The 23,647-nt window shown below is 34.1% G+C and overlaps 1 protein-coding gene across 1 annotated transcript; it reads left to right on the top strand.

Annotated features, from left to right (window-relative positions):
- Window positions 1-319: 319 nt before the first annotated feature.
- On the top strand, window positions 320-848 carry LOC125109921 (60S ribosomal protein L23a-like). The gene has a single exon (XM_047747046.1). The coding sequence runs from the start codon at window positions 350-352 to the stop codon at window positions 758-760; it is 411 nt and encodes a 136-aa protein (XP_047603002.1). The 5' UTR covers window positions 320-349; the 3' UTR covers window positions 761-848.
- The last annotated feature ends 22,799 nt before the right edge of the window (window positions 849-23,647 follow it).

Raw genomic sequence — 23,647 nt, 5'->3', positions numbered from 1 at the left:
GAAATAATTAGGCATAAAGACTGAGATGATGAATGAATGAAAGAGTGAAATGATGAAATAAAGTAAATCTTAATAGTCAGCTGTACCAAGTAGAATATAAGAGAAAAGATAATGCATACAATGGAACAATTTAAATGGCATAGCAAGTATCAATATTGACACATATCAAAAGCATGTTTTTGAGTTTAAAATGGGTCAAAAGATACAGCTAGTATTGATTCCATTCATATAAATTTAAAACTGTATGAAACATTGTTTATAAATATAAACAAAAAGTAAGAGAAAAAAAAATCCTTACTTCATTTTCATTTAGGAATAAAAATGTGAGGTTTAGATCCCTTTTACGAAGATGGCGCCGAAAGCTAAGAAGGAAGCCCCTGCCCCTCCCAAAGCCGAAGCCAAAGCAAAGGCTTTGAAGGCCAAGAAAGCGGTGCTGAAAGGCGTCCACAGTCACAAAAAAAAGAAGATCCGCACATCACCTACGTTCCGACGACCCAAGACTCTGCGTCTCCGAAGGCAGCCCAAATACCCTCGAAAGAGCGCCCCCAGGAGAAACAAGCTTGATCACTATGCCATCATCAAGTTCCCCCTGACTACTGAGTCAGCCATGAAGAAAATAGAAGACAACAACACACTTGTGTTCATTGTGGATGTCAAGGCCAACAAGCACCAGATCAAACAGGCTGTGAAGAAGCTCTATGACATTGATGTAGCCAAGGTCAACACCTTAATCAGGCCTGATGGAGAGAAGAAGGCATAAGTTCGGCTGGCCCCTGACTATGATGCTTTGGATGTTGCCAACAAAATTGGGATCATCTAAACTGAGTCCAGCTGGCTAAATCTAAATACAGTTTTTTCATGATAAAAAAAAAAAAAAAATGTGAGGTTTAGGAACATGAATGTGAGGTAAAAGTTAAAGTCGTATTTGGAAATAATATACACTGGATTTAGTAGGGCTGATGAGGGATAAGAGATTTAAGTTGTATCTCAAATATTGTATGCCTTTGAAAAAATAGCTTAAAAAATGACTGAAACCAATAGAAAAAAAGTATTAACATTACTGTATTGGTAGTTGTTGGTGCATAAGAGTGTGAGTTTTAAATATTTCTGTGCATTTAAATATTTCAAAAAATTTAATTGTTCAGCCCTAATGAGGTATAGGAATTTACAAAAGACAGTTCTTAAGAAAAAATCCTGTACCAGAATTCTTCACTAATTAGGGGGTTAACACAAACCTTTGGGAATAGAAATAATTTTTTCCCCAAAGACTCAAATAAGTTGACCTCTAAGGAATGTACCTTATCACTCAGAAAATTAGGGAGCTATGTCAGTTTTGCCAGGAAATGAAACTGTGGTTCCAGAAAGTCTAAGAATTTTAGTGCTGATATGTATTCTACTAAGGGTCATTTCAAGAGACATTTATAAACCAGATGCTCCAAATTCAACCTTTACCAGCACAGTTATTAAAATAATTTAGTGGGAAGAATTTATAAATAGTTTTTCTTAAAAATTAAAAATGTCTTTACTGAGAATATACATGTTGAAGTTGAAACAATGAGAACACATGCAAACTGACTAAAACAAAATCACACAAATGTTCTTTCTCTATGCTTCAATGCAAAAATTTGTTTCTATATGAACAGAATAAAATACATAACTATTATAATATATGCAATGATTTCCCTATATTTCCTGCTTACAACATGGTTAAGGTTCGATGATAAAAACAATTTTATAAAGGTGAGGGCCATGTAGAACAGGATATCAGACCAGTGTATCAATTCCTTTCTGTTTTCATTCTTCCCTGCTATTCGTATGTTGACACAGCAGAACCTTTCTAGAAGCAGGAGTGAACACTACACTTTTAGTGGTGTCATCTTTCAGTCATGATGTTAGGCTAAGTCCCCTTCTGCTTGATTCTGGTGACTGAGGGAAGTTGCTGATCAAATATTGAAGATCTTTCAGCATTACACCAAAGAGAGTCTTTTTCTTAGAAGCACAATAAGGAAGATAAAGAATGGAATTAGCTTTTTGTGTCTTTAAAGCATTGTTTTCTTTTTTAAATTTTTAAAAAATTTTTGATTTTCAAAACTTTGCATACATGTATGTATTCATTGTAGATAAATTGTGATGTACTGAAGAATATCTATACTTTACTCATGTCTAACAACTACAATACTACCAATCAGAAATAATTGTTTTAACATGCTATTCAAATACATATTAATACATATTGTTTTTAAAACATGAATTGGCTCCTCTTTTTTCAAATAATTTTGTAATTCATTTTTATTCTTTGGCTTAATAATATAATGCAAATGTCTTCCTTTGCAAGTACATATTTATCAATTTCTGGCCATTTTATTACTACCAGCTTAACTTATTCCATTGCATTTTAAGGTATATTCTGGTACAAATACCCTGCATGTGAAATAAATGTGTAATACAAATACTACAAAAGATGTCTATGTAGAAATAAATCATGATAGTCCTCAACCACAGAATTTTTTCCCGACCTTGAAGAGCTAATCTGAAAGGCAAATTTCAATCATATTTGTCTTTTAAAAACATTGCTCCAAGCCCTTATTCCTGAACAAATGAATTCCAAACAAAAGGTATCAGTTCTGAGTGAATAAGACAACATTGTACTGTCCTATTCTCAAGAGTCCACAAATGCATGCCAATTATAAGAATGGAGTCTTTAATTAAAAAGATGATAATGATGGCCATCATCATTAGGACAATGCTGATATTACTGTGTGAAATATGGAGTCTTGAGTTAATGGACTGTGAATTTGATATTAATATTGCAATGACATTTTGTGAGTTTTATTCAAATATATAAACGTGATGGCTCCTTTTTGAAGGTCTTGTTTTGAAGGTCTTTGCTAACAAATGATAAAATCAAAAGATTATACTTTAAAACTTGTACTTATTAAGTAATCTCTACCCCCAACATGGGTTTGAACTGATGACCTAGAGATCAAGAGTTGCATGCTCTACTGTCTGAGCTAGCCAGATGCCCCCAAAGGATTATACTTTAATGTAGTTGGCTATTTATGGATATGAAAATTTCGTGGAAAAAAAAGTACAGTTGACCCTCAAACAACAGGGCAGTTAGGGGTGCTGACCCCCCACTCAGTAAACAACCTATATATAACCTTTGATTCTCTCATGATTTAACTACTAATAGTCTACTATGGACTGATGGTGTTACCAATAACAGTTAATTAACACATATTTTGTATATTTATTATATAATGTATGTTAAAGTAAGTTAGAGAAAAGAAAAATGTTATTAAGAAAATCATGAGGAAGAGAAAATACATTATTATACTGCATTTATTGAAAAAAAAAATCTGTCTGTAAATAGACCCACACAGTTCAAACTCAAGTTGTTCCAGAATCAACTTGTTTCTGTTGTAGAGTTACTTCTCCAGCATGTCATTAGTATAGATTCATTTGGATAGCTGGAAAACTAAGGAATTGTAGCATGGATATAATATAGGGATAAAGAGTAGGGCTAGGTATTTTCCCTTAATTCTTACCAAACTCAGGCAATATCAACCCAACCATCTATCTATAACAGGTAATATTTAACTTTGTGTATGTGATTTTCTTTTTAATTATAAGACTTTCTGGCATTTTCAGATTGCTATAAAAATTGAAATTTACCAGTTATCTTGAGCAAGATGTGAGTGCAGTTGAAGAGGTATTTTATTCTTGTTCTTAAATAATTACTTTTAATAAAATAAATGGATATTACCCACATCTTCTTTATCCATTCATCTATTGAAGGGCATCTCGGTTCACATGTGGAATATAAGGAAAAGCATGGAGGACCACAGGGAAAGGGAGGGAAAACTAAATGGGAAGAAATTAGACAGGGAGACAAACTATGAGAGACTCTGGACTCTATGAACCAAACTAAGGGTTACAGAAGGGAGAGGGGTGGGGAGATAGGGTAACTGGTGATGGATATTAAGGAGGGCATGTGCCATGATGAGCACTGGGTTTTAGATGTAACTAATGAATCACTGAACACTACATCAAAAACTAATGATGTGCTATATGCTGGCTAATTGACATAATAAAAAAAATAAATAAACAGATAAATTGGAAGCAGCTGATATCACGTTACTTTTTTTTTTTTACCCTGTGAATGAAATTGTACAGAAATGATAAAAGGAATATGAGCTGTTGAGAAAAGCTGGGAGGGATCGTATTCTTCATCTAAGTAGGAACCAGTGCCCAGATGAATAGAGTGTTCTGAAAGGTATCATATTCTTATGTATTATATTATCAATGACAACAGATGGTATAATTGGAAGGACAAAATAATCATTAATTACAAAGCACTCCTCCCCAGGCTTTCAGGAATAAAACATGAACTATAGGGAGTCTGCTTATGGAGTTTCATCTAGTAGTCATGAAGATCAGCTACTATAAACCTAAAATGAGTGAAAAAAAAAAAAGGGTGCTAAACCTTAGATATAAATCAGCCCTAACGTGAATTTTTTTCCCATAAAATATTGGAATACTTCTTACAAAAGTTGATAATCACAAATAACAAGTTTGCAACTGGTTGTTGCTGTTTTAATGTTTACTGTTCCAAAAGAAGATATGTTTAAAACCAAGCAATTATGGAATTTAACTGATCTCTTGAAGTTTCCCTTTTATGCCAGGAATGTTTAGTGAGAACCTGCTGTGCACTAGGCATTGTTCGAGGTGTTGGAGACACAACAGTGAGAGAGAAAGACACTATTCTTATCCTATTCTTTTGGAACTAGTAGTGAAGACAAGTAAAACAATGAAAAGAATAAAATATGAATAGAATTATGATTAAATGCTAAGAAAAAAGAAGAGTGATGTAAGAAAAAATTAAGGAAGGAAAACTACATGATATGTGGTCAAGAAATCCTTTCTGAGATGGCAGGAATGATCAGAGCTAAGGCACAAATGAGAAGAAAGTAGGCATACAGTTAGTTATCTGGGAAAATACACTTCATACTAATAACAGGCACTAAACCATCCCTGAGATGTGAGTGAGTTTGAAAGTTTGAGTTTTTAGTTTGAGATATTAATTAACTAATCAGTTAACTAAATAGCTGCAGTGACCAAAGATGAGGCTAGAGTGGTCAACAAGACAAGGACATATAAGGCCTATATACGGTAGATGAATTTATCTTTTTTTTTTTTTTTTCTTCAGGAAACCGAAAACCACTTCAGGATTTTAAGTAGGAGAGAATAATATAATCTGATCATATTTTGACTGAGTCACATGGCTATGTGAGGTAAAGGTAAAAGCAGAGACCTATGAGGAATCTTTTGCAGTTGTCCAGGTGAGATGGCATGGTAGATCCAGGTAGTGTGCCAGTAGTGGAAATGGAGGGAGGAACACAGGTTACAGAAACACCAAGAGGATTGAACCAATAAGAATGAGATACGGAGAGTAACCAAGGTGATTCCAAGTGTTATGCTGTGACAAATTTGGGAGGAGATGGTACCATTTTCCTGGGAGGAGAGCTGAATTGGAAAGACAGTTAACCAAAATTCTGTTTTGAATATTTGAGATTTGAGGACACTAATATTGTTGCAAGAAAATAAAAGCCAAGTATGACTGAAATGTGAAAGTGGGTGTCACTGACAGAAAAAACTGTAAAACCATGGGACTGGAACCAAGGAGACCAATATTGTTGGAGCAGTGTGAGCACATAGTAGAAAATGAGATTCAGAGTAGGAAATGACATTCATGTAGGACCTCCTAGTTCATTTTATAAACTTAATTTTTTTTTTCAAAATGAAATAAGAAGCAATGGGAAGCTTTGAACAGAGGAATTACAGGTTTTGTGGGTTTTTTAAAATTATTTTTTAAAAAATATGTTATATGTTAATAAAAAATTATAAAAAATTATACTTTTAAAAATTATTTTAATAACATATAATGTATTATTTGCCCTTTGAATCATCAGGCTTACACATTTAACAGTACTCACCATAGCACATAGCCTCCCTAGTGTCCATAATCCAACCACCCTCTCCCTACACCCCTCATCTCCCAGCAACCCTCAGTTTGTTTTGTGAGATTAAGAGTCTCTAATGGCTTGTCTACCTCCTGATCCCATCTTGTTTCATTTTTTTCCTTCCCTACCCCCCAAACCCCCTGCCCTGCCTCTCAAATTCCCCATATCAGAGAGATCATATGATAATTGTCTTCCTCTGACTGACTTATTTTGCTCAGCATAATATCTAGTTCCATCTACATCTTTGCAAATGGCAAGATTTCATTTCTTTAGAAGACTGCATAGTATTCCATTGTATGTGATATATATATATATATATATATATATATATATATATATATATATATATATGATGCCAAATGATGTTGAGCAATTTGTCATGTGTCTGTTGCCCATCTGGATATCTTCTTTACAGAAATGTCTATGCATGTATTCTGCCCACTTCTTTTTGATTGGATTATTTGTTCTTTGGGTTTGAGTTAGATAAGTTCTTTATAGATTTTGGATACTAGTCCTTTATCTGATATGCCACTTGCTAATATCTTCTCCCATTCTGTCAGTTGTCTTTTGGTTTTGTTGACTGTTTCCTTTGCTGTGCAGAAGCTTTTGATCTTGATGAAGTCCCAATAGTTTATTTTTGCCCTTGCTTCCCTTGCCTTTGGTAATGTTTCTAGGAAGAAGTTCCTGCGGCTAAGGCCAAAGAGGTTGCTGCCTATGTTTTCCTCAAGGATTTTGATGGATTCCTTTCTCACATTGAGGTCTGTCATCCATTTTGAGTCTATTTTCATGTGTGGCATAAGGAAATGGTCCAGTTTCATTCTTCTGCATGTGGCTGTCCAATTTTCCCAACACCATTTGTTGAAGAGACTGTCTTTTTTCCATTGGACATTCTTTCCTGCTTTGTCGAAGATTAGTTGACCATAGAGTTGAGGGTCTATTTCTGGGCTCTCTATTCTGTTCCATTGATCTATGTGTCTGTTTTTGTGCCAGTACCATAGTCTTGATGATGACAGCTTTGTAATAGAGCTTGAAGTCTGGAATTGTGATGCCACCAACTTTGGCTTTCTTTTTTCAACATTCCTCTGGCTATTCAAGGTCCTTTCTGGTTCCATAAAAATTTTAGGATTATTTGTTCCATTTCTTTGAAAAAAAAAATGATGGTATTTTGATAGGGATTGCATTAAATGTGTAGATTGCTTTAGGTAGCATAAACATTTTTGCAATATTTGTCTTCTAATCCATGAGCATGGAATGTTTTTCCATTTCTTTGTGTCTTTCTCAACTTCTTTCATGAGAACTTTCTAGTGTACTGAGTACAAATTCTTTGCCTCTTTGGTTAGGTTTAATCCAAGGTATCCTATGGGTTTGGGTGCAATTATATAAATGGGATTGACTCCTTAATTTCTTTTTCTTCTGTCTTCCTGTTGGTGTATAGAAATGCAACAGATTTCTGAGCATTTACTTTATATCCTGACACTTGACTGAATTACTCTATGAGTATTAGCAGTTTTGGAGGTGGAGTCTTATGGGTTTTCCACATAAAGTATCATATCGTTGGCAAAGAGTGAGAGTTTGACTTCTCCTTTGCCAAATCAGATGCCTTTAATTTCTTTTTGTTGTCTGATTGCTGAGGCTAGGACTTCTAGTACTATTTTGAATAGCAGTGGTGATAGAGAACATCCCTGCTGTGTTCCTGACCTTAGAGAAAAAGCTCCCAGGTTTTCCCCATTGAGAATGATATTCACTGTGGGTTTTTCACAGATGGCTTTGATGATATTGAGATATGTACCCTCTATCCCTACACTTTGAAGAGTTTTGATCAAGAAAGGATGCTGTACTTTGTAAAATGCTTTTTCAGCATCTATTGAGTATCATATGGTTCTTGTTCTTTCTTTGATTTATGTATTGCATCACATTGGTTGATTTGAGGATGTTGAACCAAACTTGCAGCCCTGGAATAAATCCCACTTGGTCGTGGTGAATAATCCTTTTTATGTACTGTTGGATCCTACTGGCTAGTATTTTGGTGAGAATTTTTGCATCCGTGTTCATCAAGGATATTGGTCTATAATTCTTTTTTGATGGGGTCTTTGTCTGGTTTTGTGATCAAGGTAATGCTGGCCTTATAAAATGAGTTTGGAAGTTTTCCTTCCATTTTTATTTTTTTGGAACAGTTTCAAGAGAATAGGAATTAATTCTCTTTAAATGTTTGGTAGAATTCCCCTGGGAAGCCATCTGGCCCTGGGCTCTTGTTTGTTGGGAGATTTTTGATGACTGCTTCAATTTTTTTACTGGTTATAGGTCTCTTCAGGTTTTCTATTTCTTTCTGGTTCAGTTTTGGTAGTTTATATGTCTCTAGGAATGTATCCATTTCTTCCAGATTATCAAATTTGCTGGTATAGTTGCTCATAATATGTTCTTATAATTGTATTTCTTTGGTGTTGGTGTGATCTCTTCTCTTTCATTCATGATATTATTAATTTGGGTCTTTTTTCTTTTTGATTAGACTGGTCAGGAGCTTATCAATCTTGTTAATTCTTTTGAAGAACAAGTTCCTAATTTTATTGATTTGTTCTATAGTTCTTTTGGTTTCTATTTCATTGATTTCTGCTCTGATCTTTGTGATTTCTCTTTTCCTGCTGTGTTTAGGCTTTCTTTGCTGTTCTTTCTCCATCTCCTTTGGTGTAGGGTTAGGTTGTGTTCTTGAGACCTTTCTTATTTCTTGAGAAAGGCTTGTATCACTATATACTTTCCTCTCAGGACCACCTTTGCCGTGTCCCAAAGATTTTGAACAGTTGTATTTTCATTCATATTTGTTTCCATGAGTTTTTAAAAATTCTTCTTTAATTTTCTGGTTGACACATTCATTCTTTAGTAGGATGCTCTTTAGCCTCTATGTATTTGAGCTATTTCTGTCTTCTTGTGATTGAGTTCTAGCTTCAGAGCACTGGGGTCTGAAAATATTCAGGGAATGATCCCCATCTTTTGGTACCAATAGAGACCTGATTTGTGAGCCAAGATGTGATCTATTCTGGAGTATGTTCCATGTGTACAGAGAGGAATGTGTATTCTGTTGCTTTGGGATGGAATGTTTTGAATATATCTGTGACGTCCATCTGGTCCACTGTGTCATTTAAGGCCTTTATTTACTCATTGATCTTTTGCTTAGAAGATCTGTCCATTTTAGTGAGGGAGGTGCTAAAGTCCCTACTATTATTATATTATTGTTGATGTGTTTCTTTGTTGTTTTATTTTTTAAATTTTTAATTAATTGGTTTATATAATTGACTGCTCCCATGTTAAGGGCATAGATATTTAAAATTATTAGATCTTCTTGTTGGACAGACCCTTTAAGTATGATATATTGTCCTTCCTCATCTTTTATTATAGTCTTTGGCTTAAAATCTAATTTGTCTGATATAAGAATTGCCACCACAGCTTTCTTTTGATGTCCATTAGAATGGTAAATGGTTTTCCACCCCCTCACTTTTAATCTGGAGGTGTCTTTGGGTCTAAAATGAGTTTCTTGTAGACAGCATATCAATGGGTCTTGTTTTTTTTTTTTTTTTTTTAATCCATTCTGATACTCTGTGTCTTTTGGTTGGGGCATTTAGCCCATTTACATTCAGGGTAACTATTGAAAGATATGGATTTAGTGCCATTTTATTTCCTGTAAGATGACTGTTACTGTATATTGTCTCTGTTCCTTTCTGGTCTACTACTTTTATGCTTTCTCTTTGCTTAGAGGACCCCTTTCAATATTTTCTGTAGGGTTGGTTTGGTGTTTGCAAATTCTTTCAGCTTTTGTTTGTCCTGGAAGCTTTTTATCTCGCCTTCTATTTTCAATGATAGCCTAGCTGGATATAGTATTCTTGGCTGCATATTTTTCTTGTTTAGTGCTCTGAATATATCCTGCCAGTCCTTTCTGGCCTGCCAGGTGTATGGATAAGTCTGCTGCCAGTCTAATGTTTCTACCATTGTATGTCACAGACCTCTTGTCCTGAGCTGCTTTCAGGATTTTCTCTTTGTCACTAAGAGTTGTAAGTTTTACTATTAGATGTTGGGGTGTGGATCTATTTTTATTGATTTTAAGAGGGATTCTCTGCACATCCTGGATTTTGATGCTTATTCCCTTTGCCATATTAGGGAAATTCTCTATTATAATTTGCTCCAATATACCTTCTGCCCCCCTCTCTCTTTCTTCTTCTTCTGGGATCCCAATTATTCTATCATTGTTTCATGTTATGGTGTCACTTATTTTTCTAATTCTCCCCTTGTGGCCCAGTAGTTGTTTGTCTATTTTTTGGTCAGCTTCTTTATTCTCCATCACTTGGTCTTCTACATAACTAACTCTCTCTTCTGCCTCATTTATCCTAGCAGTAAGAGCCTTCATTTTTTTATTGCACCTCATTAATAGCTTTTTAAAAATTTCAACATGGTTAGATTTTAGTTCTTTTATTTCTCTAGAAAGGGATTCTCTAATATCTTCCATGCCTTTTTTGAGCCCAGATAGCACCTTGATAATCATCATTCTTAACTCTAGTTCTGGCATATTACCAATGTCCGTATTGATTAGGTCCCTAGTCATTGGTACTACCTCTGGTTCTTTTTTTTGTGGTGAGTTTTTCCACCTTGTCTTTTTAACTTCCCAAAATGGTTGATTTTCTTTTCCTAGAATTGCTGCTCTTCTTCTCTTCTATCTCCTGATGAGTTTGTAGGTGTTCAGAATGGTTTCATAACTACCTAGCTGAACTCCTGGGACTTGATCCCATTTCAGTTTCATACGCCTTTGCCATCTTGCTTCCTCAGATGTTGTGTTTTTAAATGATCCCTGGTATGTAGAGATTAGTCTGGAATGAGAAATGCAGAAACAGAGACACCTGTTAGGATATGCTATTGCAGACTCCATGTAAAGCATAGTTAATAATGGGAGTATTTAGAAGTGACATGAATCTCTCTATATTTTGAAAGTAGGGACAAGAGGATTTCCTGAGATATTAGATGGAAGATGTGAGATAAAATGCTGAATCAAGAATGACTCCTAAGTTGTTTTGTTTTGTTTTTTAATTTCAACAACTGAATGGATGGAATAATTATCAACACAAAGTTGGAAGGATGTAGGTAAAGTAGTGAGGCAGTGTATACACTGAGTCAGAGTTTTTCCAAGAAAAGGAATAAAGAGATTTATTATAAGGAATTGGCTTACATGATTATGGAGACTAAGAAATCCCACAATCTGCCATCCACAAGTTGGAGACTCAGGAAAACTGGTTATGGGATTCAGTCCATGTCTGAAGACCTGAGAACCATGGGAAATGAGGCTATAAATTCCAGTTGAGGGCCAGAGATTTTGAGATAGATGTCTTAGGTCAACCAGTGAGGCACATAAAAGAGGCAGATTCTTCCTTCCTCTGTCTTTTGTTCTATTCAGTCCCTCAAAGGATCCAATGATGCCAACCCACATTGAGGAAGATAATCCATTTTAGTAAATCCAGCAATTCAAATGCTAATCTCATCTGGAAATACCCCACAGACTCACCCAGAAATAACTTTTAATCTCAGCTTTCCATGGCCAGGCAAGTTGACACATAAAATTATCCATCACAAGCAGGTTTGGGTGGATTATCAGTTCTATATATGTTTACTTTAAGATATGTATCTATATTACCAGGTGGTTGTTGTCTTGCTTATGAAATTGGCAGAAGAGAAAACAGTAGTCACAGTAGGTTACTTATGGTCCCAGCTCCATATTGATCTACCAGGTTTAGCATGATCAAATAGAGCATATTTCACTTATATACACCTTAAGCATAGTGGCTTTTCCATGAAAATACTCAGTTGCCTGAACCATACTATCTAGTTTTTCATTTTGGAGATGTATATAGGTATCTCCTGAAAGTTTCAGTGACTTGATCCTTGCATTTCCTAAAGTTTAATAGCCAGAGACTATGAAATAAAATTCATGTCAACCATCATTATATCTATGGTGACTCTAGTGAAGATAGCCTTTTATTCACTGTCAATAAATGTACCTAATCACATTACAATTTTCTCTATGATGTCTGACCTTAATCTTGTAAGGGATTTCATCATGTATTCTAGCACTGACCTTCCAATTTATGTCTTCCTATATTCAAATTACATATATACTTTGGATGTAGATAGTGATTTGTATGGGTAGGGAGCAATTTTCAACGTAAGTAGGTCTTGAAGTCACTACATTGATTTGTTTTAGAAACTAGGGTTGGGCTTCAACCATTATTCTTGAAAGAAAACAAGTGTAATTTAAACTCTCACTATCCTTTCCCCCACTCTAGCATATGATATTCTACACAAGCCTAATGCTTACTAAATTTTATATATACATGATAAACCTGACTTCCTGTTTCATCAGACAAGGGGATGATTCAATCCTAACATATTAGCTCAGAACAAAACAGCCACATGGTGCACATTCTTCTTTAAGATAAGTAATTCTGGCCAGCTTCTTAATTGATATTTTTCTCTACATATATTCTCTGCTTAAATTTTATCTACTAGATAAACAAACTTCAGGTAGCACATAGCAATCTATAGACTGGGTTAAGTTCAGTTCAGCCAAATAAAATGTTGGATAACTTAGAGCTTATCTACAACAAAGCTGTCAAGTGAGAAAAAAAAATGGGACCAAGAGCCATAAAACAGACATTCTGGTGATATTTCTGGTTCTTATTTCCTCATGACTTTTGGACATTCAAAGAACAGCTTTCTGTGTCTTTTCTGCAAAGAACAAGCACAGAGTAGCATGATAAAAACAAAACAGAGCTAATGATGATTCTATTTTTGGTTCTGAAAGGGTTTCATTGAATGTCTCAGAACACTTGGTTTATGCATTTCAAAATGGAGGACATTTAGTAGTCATATTCTGTGTGTTTCCATTTATGTTACCCATCCTTACTGCAATGGGTTAACCTAAGGAGATACTTAAAGCCAATATTTTCATGACTTACATTGTATCTGGTTTGAGACAGAAAAATTCTATTATTTTCATAAAGACAAAGTGCAAAGCCTTAAATTTTGTACTTTTCCTATTTGCTCTATTTATTATGTCCATGTTTATCTTCATAAGTCCACTTAAACTATTTTCACCAAAAGGCATATGAACACTCAAATGTAGATTTTGACTATATAGAGAGGTACTGTGTAATCAAGAGACTTGAAATAAAAGTTCTACGTTTTATGTTTTCACTTTTATTCAGCAATGACCTTATATAAACCATGTGTTCTCTATGATTTTCTGATGTTTTCCACTTTAATGTACAAGATATTAACTTCTTTATTCAGGAAAAACATGAACTTATCAGGAATTACCAAAAAAGATAATTGAGTTTAAAGCAGAGAGAGTCAATTATCATCTGGTTTCACTTACTTGTGGAGCATAAGGAATAACACGGAATACACTGGGAGATGGAGAGGAGAAGTGAGTTGGGGGAAATTAGAGGGGGAGATGAACCATGAGAGACTGTGGACTCTGAGAAACAAAATGAGGGTTTTAGAGGGGGGAATGGGTGGTGGGGTAAGCCTGGTGGTGGGTATTATGGAGGGCACATATTGCATGGAGCACTGTGTGTGGTGCATAAACAATGAATCTGGAACACTAAAAAAAAATAAATAAAATTACATATCAAAAAAACAAAAATCCAGTGAATCATATTGTATATAAATGTGGTCAGCTATCCTGTGGAAAGCCTCAGACCTCAGTGCTCCCTGGGTGTTTCCTTCTGGTATCATTCTACTTGTTCTTCAATCTCCTGTGGTGTCTTTGAACTGGAAGTTAAGTCTAGGACAGGAGTCAACAGCACACTATCACCAGGGGCCCAGTCTGGTCGCCAACCTGTTTTTGTGAATCAAGTTTTATCGAAACACAAAATAAATAAATAAATAAATAATCAGTAGCATAAAGATCTTAATATGATACATGCAAACAGGAAATATAATTTCTTATTTTCTGTGCAAAGGACATATGGGGGCATAATATGACACCAAAAAAGGTTAAGAGTAAAGAATGTGTCATCTTTTAAAAATTAGTGAAAATATGTTGATACTCTGTGTGTGTGTACTCAGTGACTTGATAAACCCTAGACATTAGTGATATAGAAAGTTGCATAATACTGGGAAAATTAGGAACATAATAAATTACTACTATTGCACTGAAGGTAATGTTTGTTAAATGTACTTTTTTAAAAAACTGCCTTAATGTATAAACTTGTTTAGGTCTTTGTTCTTAAAATATTGACATTATCCTATTATCATCCACGATTATTACTTTCTATTCATTGACAACTTCCTAAAGATTGCTCTAAAGAAGTGGTTGGTTGGTTCATTGGATGAACTTTCTATCTTTTTCCCTTTTCCCTGATTAATTAATGACACATAGCAAAAATTTATTCCTTTCTCTTTTTTCCTTTTTTTTTTTTTTACCTGATAGAATAAAAGGAACTTATCTAAGATCTGGTAAATTATTATAAGAAAAGAAGCCCATTCTTTCTGTTTCCTTGATGTTAGTTACAGCTTTTCCTTTTTAATTTCAATTATTAATTTATATTTATCAAAAGCAAGTGTATGTTAAGGAGCATGAAGAAGTCAATCCTTGCAGCTCTGTCTTTAGGTTCATATCAGTTTATAATTATTACAGACAAAATATATGAAGATACAGATATACAAAAGTGGAAAACAGAAAGCATACATGATTGCCTATCTAGAGAATATATTATTAACATTTCAGTGTTTGCCTTTCAGCAGCCTTTCCAGGTTTCTAAATATACACATGCTACAAACACACACACAAACATAAATTTCTCACATCACAAGCTGAAGATGGCAACAACTGCAGTTTTTATTCTTTTTCTGTATCAGGGATTAATTTCTTTCTTTTTATTTTTTTAAAGATTTTATTTATTCATTTGACAGAGATCACAAGTAGGCAGAGAGGCAGGCAGAGAGAAAGGAAGGGAAGCAGGATCCCTGCTAAGCAGAGAGCCCCACACGGGGCTCGATCTCAGGACCCTGAGATCATGACCTGAACAGAAGGCAGAGGCTTTAACCCACTGAGCCATTCAGGCACCCCCAGGAATTAATTTCTGTCTTGAGTTTTTCATCCATTCTTTAGGGTATAAAAATTTTAAATGCTGGTCTATGTCACTCTGGGACCCTAAAATCATAGGGGACTATTTTTGACCTAGTTATCTAGGCACTCTGTGCCACTTATGTCTATTAAACTCACAGCATATCAGCTAGATTATTGGATATTCTTTTTAGGACATTACTCTGGATACTATTATTCTACACATTTCCCAAGAAAGGAAAATGCGTATCTCTTTTGCATTTAGATATTCAAACACATCTTCTTGTTCTATAATCCCTCCTCCAGTTATTGATTTCTGAAGAGAGGTGGAGGTGGGGAATCGGGTAGAGTGTAGGACCTTTCAGTTCATTTGTTTCTTCCTCCCAAACCCATATTTAAAAAAAAAAAAAATCTTCATGTGGTAGCATATACTACCTCTTCATATAGATTCTATCATTTACCTTGCAACATTTTAAGGCTTAAAAGTTTTTACAGCACAATTTTTTAAATCTCTCAACAGTAACTAGAATTTGAAAGCATACCTAGAATTTAGATGCCATCAGTTAGCTTATTTCTTGCCAGCTTACCATGTTTATTATACTTTCTCTATAATATCCCAGCAACAACTTCCAGTTTTAAAAATTATTTACTTACTTCTTACTTATTTAATATAATTTTTTGTAATCTTTTTAAGATTACAAAAATTTTTAGCTTCCAGTTTTGTTGTTGGTGTGGGAAAACATGGAACTGAATTAGACAACAAAGACCTGAACTTTAAAGAAATATTTCAAAATATTATCCCTTTACTTAGTCTTTATATATGTCAAATATTTTAATTTGTGGAAGATCATCTGGACATGGCCTTTGTAACATGTTTTATGATTTAATGATGTATCATGAACATCTCTCTGACATATTCTGACATCTCTCTGACATCCCTCTGACACATTTTACCTAGATATCAAACACATATGTTTGGATTGTATATTTGTGTGTGTGCAGGTGTGTGTGTCCATATATATATTTGGTCATTTAAAATTAAGCTTATCCATCCATCCTGTCCCACTGCAATAACTAAAACAACTTCAAAGCCTTCTGTTTATGTAAGCTTTGATACAAATTTTAAGAATTTTAGAATGTTCTTGAAAATGTTTATTTTCTCTAATAGTCACCATATTTAATGTTTATTAGATAAGTCTTTAAAAAATAAAATCACTTGAACATTCTGAAATGATGTGTATGTTTTACATTTAAACCCATTGGCTAAAATAAAATTTACTGTTCACAAAAAAAAGAAAAGAAAAGAATTAATTCAAAGATACATAAGTAGGATAGTGTCTCACCATCAGATGTTCACAATAATAGCAACATATATCCTTCTTGATTTATACAACATTAAATTTTGCTATGTTGCTGGATACTTTTTAAAAAGATTTTATTTGAGAGAGAGAGAGAGCACACGAGCAGGGGAGCAGGGGGAGGGGCTAAGGAAGTGGAAGTGGGAGAGGGAGAAAATCTCAAGCAAATGGCCACTGAATGCAGAGCCTCATGTGGGGCTCCATCTCATGACACTGAGATCATGACTTGAGCTAAGATCAAGAGTCAGATGCTTAACCAACAGAGCCACTCAGGTGCCCCTACTTGCTGAATTTTTGAAAAATACATAATATATAACAGTCTTTAAATATAATTTCCATATAGTAAGCTCTCAAATTTAAAGCATAATGAAAAATGTTTATGGTAATGCATAGCTTACTCTGTAGGCAACAGGTTAATCTGTGCTTTTCTATATCTTTTGATGTGAGATATTTGCTACTTTCTTACTTGAAGATCTGACATATGTATTTTTAATGATTCTAGGTGAGCTAATCCTAAGGGTTAATTTTGATTATAGTAATTTGATTCATCCCCTCAAAGATTATATATTCTTTGGAATAGTATAAACTGTCAATGAAAACTTTTACTGTTATCTTTGGAAACTCCATTAAAATTCAATCTTAGTTTTCTGTAAGAATAAAAGTGAGGCATCTTCATATGGTTCTGTATTTTACAAGCCCCTAGATAAACTTTCAAAAGGCAGAAACACCATATCTGGGTACAAATTGCCTTATTGCATACAGTAAGCATACTTCAAGGATGATTTTATTTAATGGAAACAAGGCAATTTTCAAAAGCATTTGAGGTCTCTTCTATCAGGATATGTATAAGAGTCAGATGTGATTTCTTGTCCTAGAAGCATTTTTCTAAATGGATTCTTGCTCACGATGCTATGCTACAGCTCTCATTGCCATAGAGACAGCAGGTCAATGGATAAGTGAATGGGGGTAGTCTTGAATATCAAGTTAAAGAATAACCATTTTAGTGATCTTCACTTCTATCAGAGGCAGCCTTTTATTCTCAATAATTCAACTTATTTATTATTTATTTATTTATATGTATTTTATTAATAGGGGAAATATCGTTATGTTTACTAAGTGCTTTGACATACATGGATAAAAGCAAAATAAATCAATATTATGATTGTTATTGCTTTATTAATAAAATAGTTCAGAGCTCAGCATAATAAATCCAGTAGGTTTCAAGGAGAACTCACTGATTTAAGTGTATGGCTTACTTTTAAAATCATGAATGAATGAATGCCATTGTCTTTTATTATGGAGAACACAATTATCTTCAAACTTGGTTGGAAAAGATCAGACTAGTTTATTTTCATTCTGTTGTTATAATTTAAACAGTAACTTAAAAACGGTGTTAGAGAATACACAAAATGATTTATGGTACCTATATCTATTTATCCATTTATATATATTTTATGTCATCAGATAATAAGAATATCCTTGAGTAGCTATTTAATAGTTACTAATGTTTATAAGGAATAAAATACCATAGCATATACCTTATGAAATATAAATTAGGTGCAGTATTACATTGAAAGTCTCTGGAAGACATCTTAGAGTAAATATGCTTAGTCAATTTGCCAGGCATAACCAGTTCTGTATTTGCCATAACCTGAAAATAATGTCAAATTTATAAGTTCTTTTCTTAGCTCATTTTATTTGACATGGAGTTTTTGGAGTAAATGTAAGCTTTGGGGTCTTATAACAAGTATAGGATTCAGGTTATAATCAAAAGTGTGTCACTTTTTTTTAAAAAATTCATTTGGCAATTATTATAGATGAAGTGTAACAGTTTTTGGGGCAACTGTGATTTTTCTGAAAAAAACATGATGAAGAAATGAAAGGTGGGAAAGTAACATGACATTGGGCTGAAGGGTAGTTTTTAATAACAGGTGAAGTTTTGGGTTGCAGCTCTTACCTGTTCAGACTTAGCTCTCCCTCCTCATGTACATAGACACAGGAGCAGTTCCTCAAGGTCACCTTCTCATTGTGAAAGAGCACTATATATTTTCCCCACAATTTTTTTTTAGAATAAATTTAAGAAAAAGAACTTTTTTTTTAAAAGATTTTATTTATTTATTTGACGGAGATCACAAGTAGGCAGAGAGGCAGGCAGAGAGAGAGAGGAGGAAGCAGGCTCCCGCTGAACCCAGAGCCTGATGCAGGGGTCGATCCCAGGAACCTGAGATCATGAGAGGGCAGAGGTTTTAACCCACTGAGCCACCCAGGTGCCCCAAGAAAAAGAACTTTTGAATGAAAGATAATTTGGAATTAATGAGTGGAAACTGGAAAGGATAGAAACGGATGTTTGGGAAATGTATTTTTCAAAAGTAAGTGAAAATGGACAGTGAGTGAAAAAAAGAGGTGATTTATTTGATTCTTTTGGGTCAGAGATTCTATAAGTCTGATTTATGAATAAGAAGCACTGCATGTGAATTTTAATTTGTTGTCTAGGATTTTGGTCTATAAGAGACTCAAATAATTCTAAAGAGAAAAACTCAGAACTAAGAATTACCTTGGGAGTTCACAAGTACCTGTGGGAGTACATTTTTTCATAGAGCAGACTCCAGCCTCTGCTTGATTGTGCATTCACCTTGGTTTCCTTCATGTTCTTTGGACTAAGAATTCAACTCTATTATAGGGTTTCTTGAGGGTTGGAGTTTAACAGATATTTAGGTCAATTGCCAGCATTCTTAATTTTTTTTCTATCAACTACAGAAATAATGAGAATTTGCTAAGTCTGGTAGGCAAAAGTACAATGTTTCATATTGTAGATGCATAAATATGTCCCTGGACTTTTTGAAGAAAATTAAAATGGAATAAGTGACTTTCCAAGAATAATTCAATTAATGCTAGATAAATTATTGGAAAAAAGTAAAATTAGGGAGACTTCTTATAGAGTCTAGATGCTCCTAGATTAAGAAGTACTTAATTTGCTCTATTTTATTTATTGTTAAACTTATCCTGTCATCTTCCCTTATTTTAAATTATATTCTTTTCCTTGAAACCTACACCATACAATTAAAATCTCCTCATCTGCTGCATTTGAGATTTTAGAAACAATAAGAATTGTCAAAGATGGAAATAACAAAAAGGACACTATTCTACATATATTGAGAAATCTGCATCCTTTTTTGTACACTCTTTTAACATAAATTTGTATAAAATAGAGCTCTTTGCTAATTCTCTTTACGTTTCAAATGTCTTTTTTAATTCTGCATGATAAAATGTCTCTACTTTAACTGTTCTAAGCAAAGCAGCATTACCCTCATCTACACATATACATTTATTCTTGCCTTCTAGAAAGATTTAATAGTTGAAACCAATTAAAAAAAAGAAATACAGTTTAATCGTATAGACCAAAAACCAGGGCATACCTAAGGTTATAATACTGTTACCAAATGGCTATCTATTTATTTGCATTTCTTTGCTTTAATGTCTTAATCTGAAACACAGTAAGTATATATGTATTTTTTTTATCTTAATGTGGAGTGTTCATATAAGGGAGTCTGAGTGTGTATGTGTGTGTGTTTGTGTGCATATGTGGAAGCTGTTGCAAGATAGTGCATGTGAAATGCATGTGAAGGGCTTTGATTGTTTGTTAGCAGATGCTAACTCAATTCCAGTTATAATTATTAAATAAGTTATTCCTAGTTTTGAGGGTTCATTCAATTCACATAACCTGTATTACTATATTATGAAAAGAGTATCATAAATAATTCGAATTAAACTATTATAAATGCAAATGAACAAAATACTGCATGATCGTTGTTTTGCATAGTGATTTCTCTGTTAGATTTAATAATTTCCATTAAATTTCCTGGTTATTATTGAAAATTATCCCAGCTCCACTCTAGAAAAAACCTAACTTTTCCACTGCAGAAGATTGTCCCAGATACACCTCCACTTCCACCCCTACTCTAGTCTAAACAACTAGCCACATTCCTCTAAACAAATTTGTAGTCATCAGTGTGTTTTCAGTGTATTCTGGGTCTGCAGAAATAAATTTTGCACTTTCCAGCTATCACTTGGGAGCTATAGACCACACTATGTGATCTAGAATAGGCATTAATTAGTGCTTTAAATCTCCCTTTTTGGGAAGAATATATAGAGAGAATATTTAGCACTTAGCTAAAAAGCAGAAACATATCTTGGAGAATGCTCTCTTCTGGAGTCAAGGCACGTGTGTCCTGTTTGGCAATCTTTATATACTTTTCCTAGCAGATCAGTTTTTATCCTTTAAAGCTCTTTAAAATAACAAATGGATACACATTATAATAGTGTAAAGTATTAGAGAGTTCTATTTTCTGTAGTTAAGAGAAATCTAACTGTGTTAACAAGTGACTTCTTATTATTGCAGATCATTTTAATTTCTCATTAGAATTGGCCAAAAGTGACAGATGTACAGCACCATTACACAGGCTAAAACAAAGACAAACAGAATGGATTTTGGTTATTGTGACTTTCCTTGCTGATAAGTTCTTATTACGAAGACACTGTATTTCTAGCTATGCATGCAATTTTCTTTCTTCCTTCATGATATAGCCTAGCCATTTATAGTCTTTTATAGCAAGGTGGTTAAGAGAAAGATCTTGGACAGATCTGAGTTCAAGGTCATCATCTACCATTTTCTAGATTCATGACTTAGTCTTCAGATGTGTCAGTTTCTTCAGGTGTGAAACAATAGTAAAGTGAGGACAAAGTCATAGTACATTTGAATCATTTAGCATAGTTTGACACATAAATACTCAACAAATATATTTTGGATTGATGGTTATGATGATAATTATGATGATGACAATACCTAAAAATGAATAGAAATAAAACAATTGAACATGAAGGATTTAGAGTTTTAAGATTCATAGATCCCTAGTCACTAGATCTTTGATGCAGGTAGAGGACTTAAATAATGACTAGTCCACTACTATTAGCTATATAGAAAGGAAAAAAAATAACTCTCCTATTTTTCCCTTCCCATTGATTTCTAGAATGAGGAAATGTTAGCAGTACTCTATTATTTCCCACCTCACAGATCTAAAATGGATTTCAATTTAGATGCCTCCTTTCCTTCTGTAAACCCTCTCCCGTTGGCCCTAAGCTCAACTTGTAAGTCTAAAGAAGTGATTCTTATCCTTATTTCAGGAGTGTAAAAAGGAAAAAAAAAATTCTATAGTAATGAACTTTGAGTGGAGACCTTTTTAGGGATTTTCTTTGATCTTTTCATTACGTCAATGATGTTGACAATTAGGTCATACGGCATTGCTGAAAAAGAGGTGAGTAAATGTGGCAGAAGCTGTTTACTTGTTGATCTTTCAAGGGCAATTTAATTAGCTGATCATCAGCTCTTGAAAGCCAAAGCTAGATAATTGGGCTAGGTGCAGATTAAATTGACTTCTTTGACACGTGTGCTTATGTAGAGAATTACTTTAATTTCCTTGTCCATTGCAGGGGCCCTGTAAGACTAAGCAATGTTGGGGTTTCATGGAGATGGAAATAATTGTTCTGATTTACTTTTATTCTTTGCTTTCAGTGTCATGACTCATTTTTAGTATTCTATGTGGTAAAAGTACAGGGATCTTATATATATAAAATAAATCTCAGAAATCTGTCATTTGTGGCATAGAATGGAATTACTCTGGTTTTTTTTTAGGGCAATATCAGAATCCTCTTATGATAGTTGATTTTATGGTCTTTAGAAAAACGTAATTCTAATGTCCTAACCAAAATTAAATTAAATAACCTTTGTTCTCTTTTCAATGCAGCTAATCACAAGTGTAAGACAGAAGTGCATTTCTTTTCTTTATGCTAGTTAGGTGAATGTCAATAGTTATGTATTTCTGTGTTTGATTCATGTTACTACAGCACACTAAAAAAAAATCAAAAAGAAAACAACAGTTAGAAAAATCTTAACAAGGAAACCTCGGTAAGACTTCCTAATCCTTCAGTGGAAGGAAAAAAAATAGAACAGTAAGTATTCAGCTACCAATTTGAATTATTCTGGGGTCAGCAATAAACAATAAATAACTTTATCAGAACTTGCACAACAAACAGAATACCTATTCTTAGATATCTTAACATTAAAAAATAATATACTGGAGTAACCTCTAAAAATATTAGTTTCTAAATCAGACCAGGTTAGTAACTGAAACTGGAACTACAAATATATCTTTATGATGTATAAATATGTTTTTATATAATTTCTATAACTAGAGGCTATATTGTAATACCTGTGTATACTCACTGAAGGTGAGGATGATTGGAAAAAGAATAAAGAATAAAGAACTGAGGGGCGCCTGGGTGGCTCAGTGGGTTAAGCCGCTGCCTTCGGCTCAGGTCATGATCTCAGGGTCCTGGGATCGAGCCCCGCATTGGGCTCTCTGCTCAGCAGGGAGCCTGCTTCCTCCTCTCTCTCTGCCTGCCTCTCTGCCTGCTTGTGATCTCTGTCTGTCAAATAAATAAATAAATAAAATCTTAAAAAAAAAAGAATAAAGAACTGAATAAAAAGAATAAAAACTGAATCTACTGCTTTTATAAAATAAATATATGAAAATACACTGTGTTCAGGAACATTGTTTAATGACAGAAATACCAAGATGACAAATATATGATACTGCTATTCAGGGTCTTGTGTCTTGTGAAGCAAAAAGTAAGCAGATAAATTATAACGCAGCATGGAAAATTTTGCTAGCAAAAATGTAAAGCTTCTACTAAAGAAGAAGCAACTCATTTTTCTCCTTGTTAGTGCTTGGTGTCATTTATTTCTTTGGTGTTTTGGCTTGACAGAATCTGAAATTCTGACCCCTGTATTGATCATCTGATTTAAATAATTCACTAGAAATCTGGTGCTTGTGTTTTATTTATTTTTTTAAAGATTTTATTTATTTATTTGACAGAGAGAGATCACAAGTAGACAGAGAGGCAGGCAGAGAGAGAGAGGAGGAAGCAGGCTCCCCACTGAGCAGAGAGCCCGATGCGGGACTCGATCCCAGGACCCTGAGATCATGACCTGAGCCGAAGGCAGCGGCTTAACCCACTGAGCCACCCAGGCGCCCTGGTGTTTGTGTTTTATAACAGATTAAAAATTTTATCTAAACAAGGAACATAGATTACAACAATTCATACTT

The sequence above is a fragment of the Lutra lutra genome, chromosome 1 (genome assembly GCF_902655055.1).
Source record: "Lutra lutra chromosome 1, mLutLut1.2, whole genome shotgun sequence".
Classification (NCBI taxonomy): domain Eukaryota; kingdom Metazoa; phylum Chordata; class Mammalia; order Carnivora; family Mustelidae; genus Lutra; species Lutra lutra.
Note: the sequence above shows the minus strand (reverse complement) of the source record. Positions and strands in the feature narration are given on the sequence as shown.

Excerpts from the sequence above, each read along its gene's own strand:
- LOC125109921 (XM_047747046.1), top strand. The coding sequence starts at position 350 with ATGGCGCCGAAAGCTAAGAAGGAAGCCCCTGCCCCTCCCAAAGCCGAA.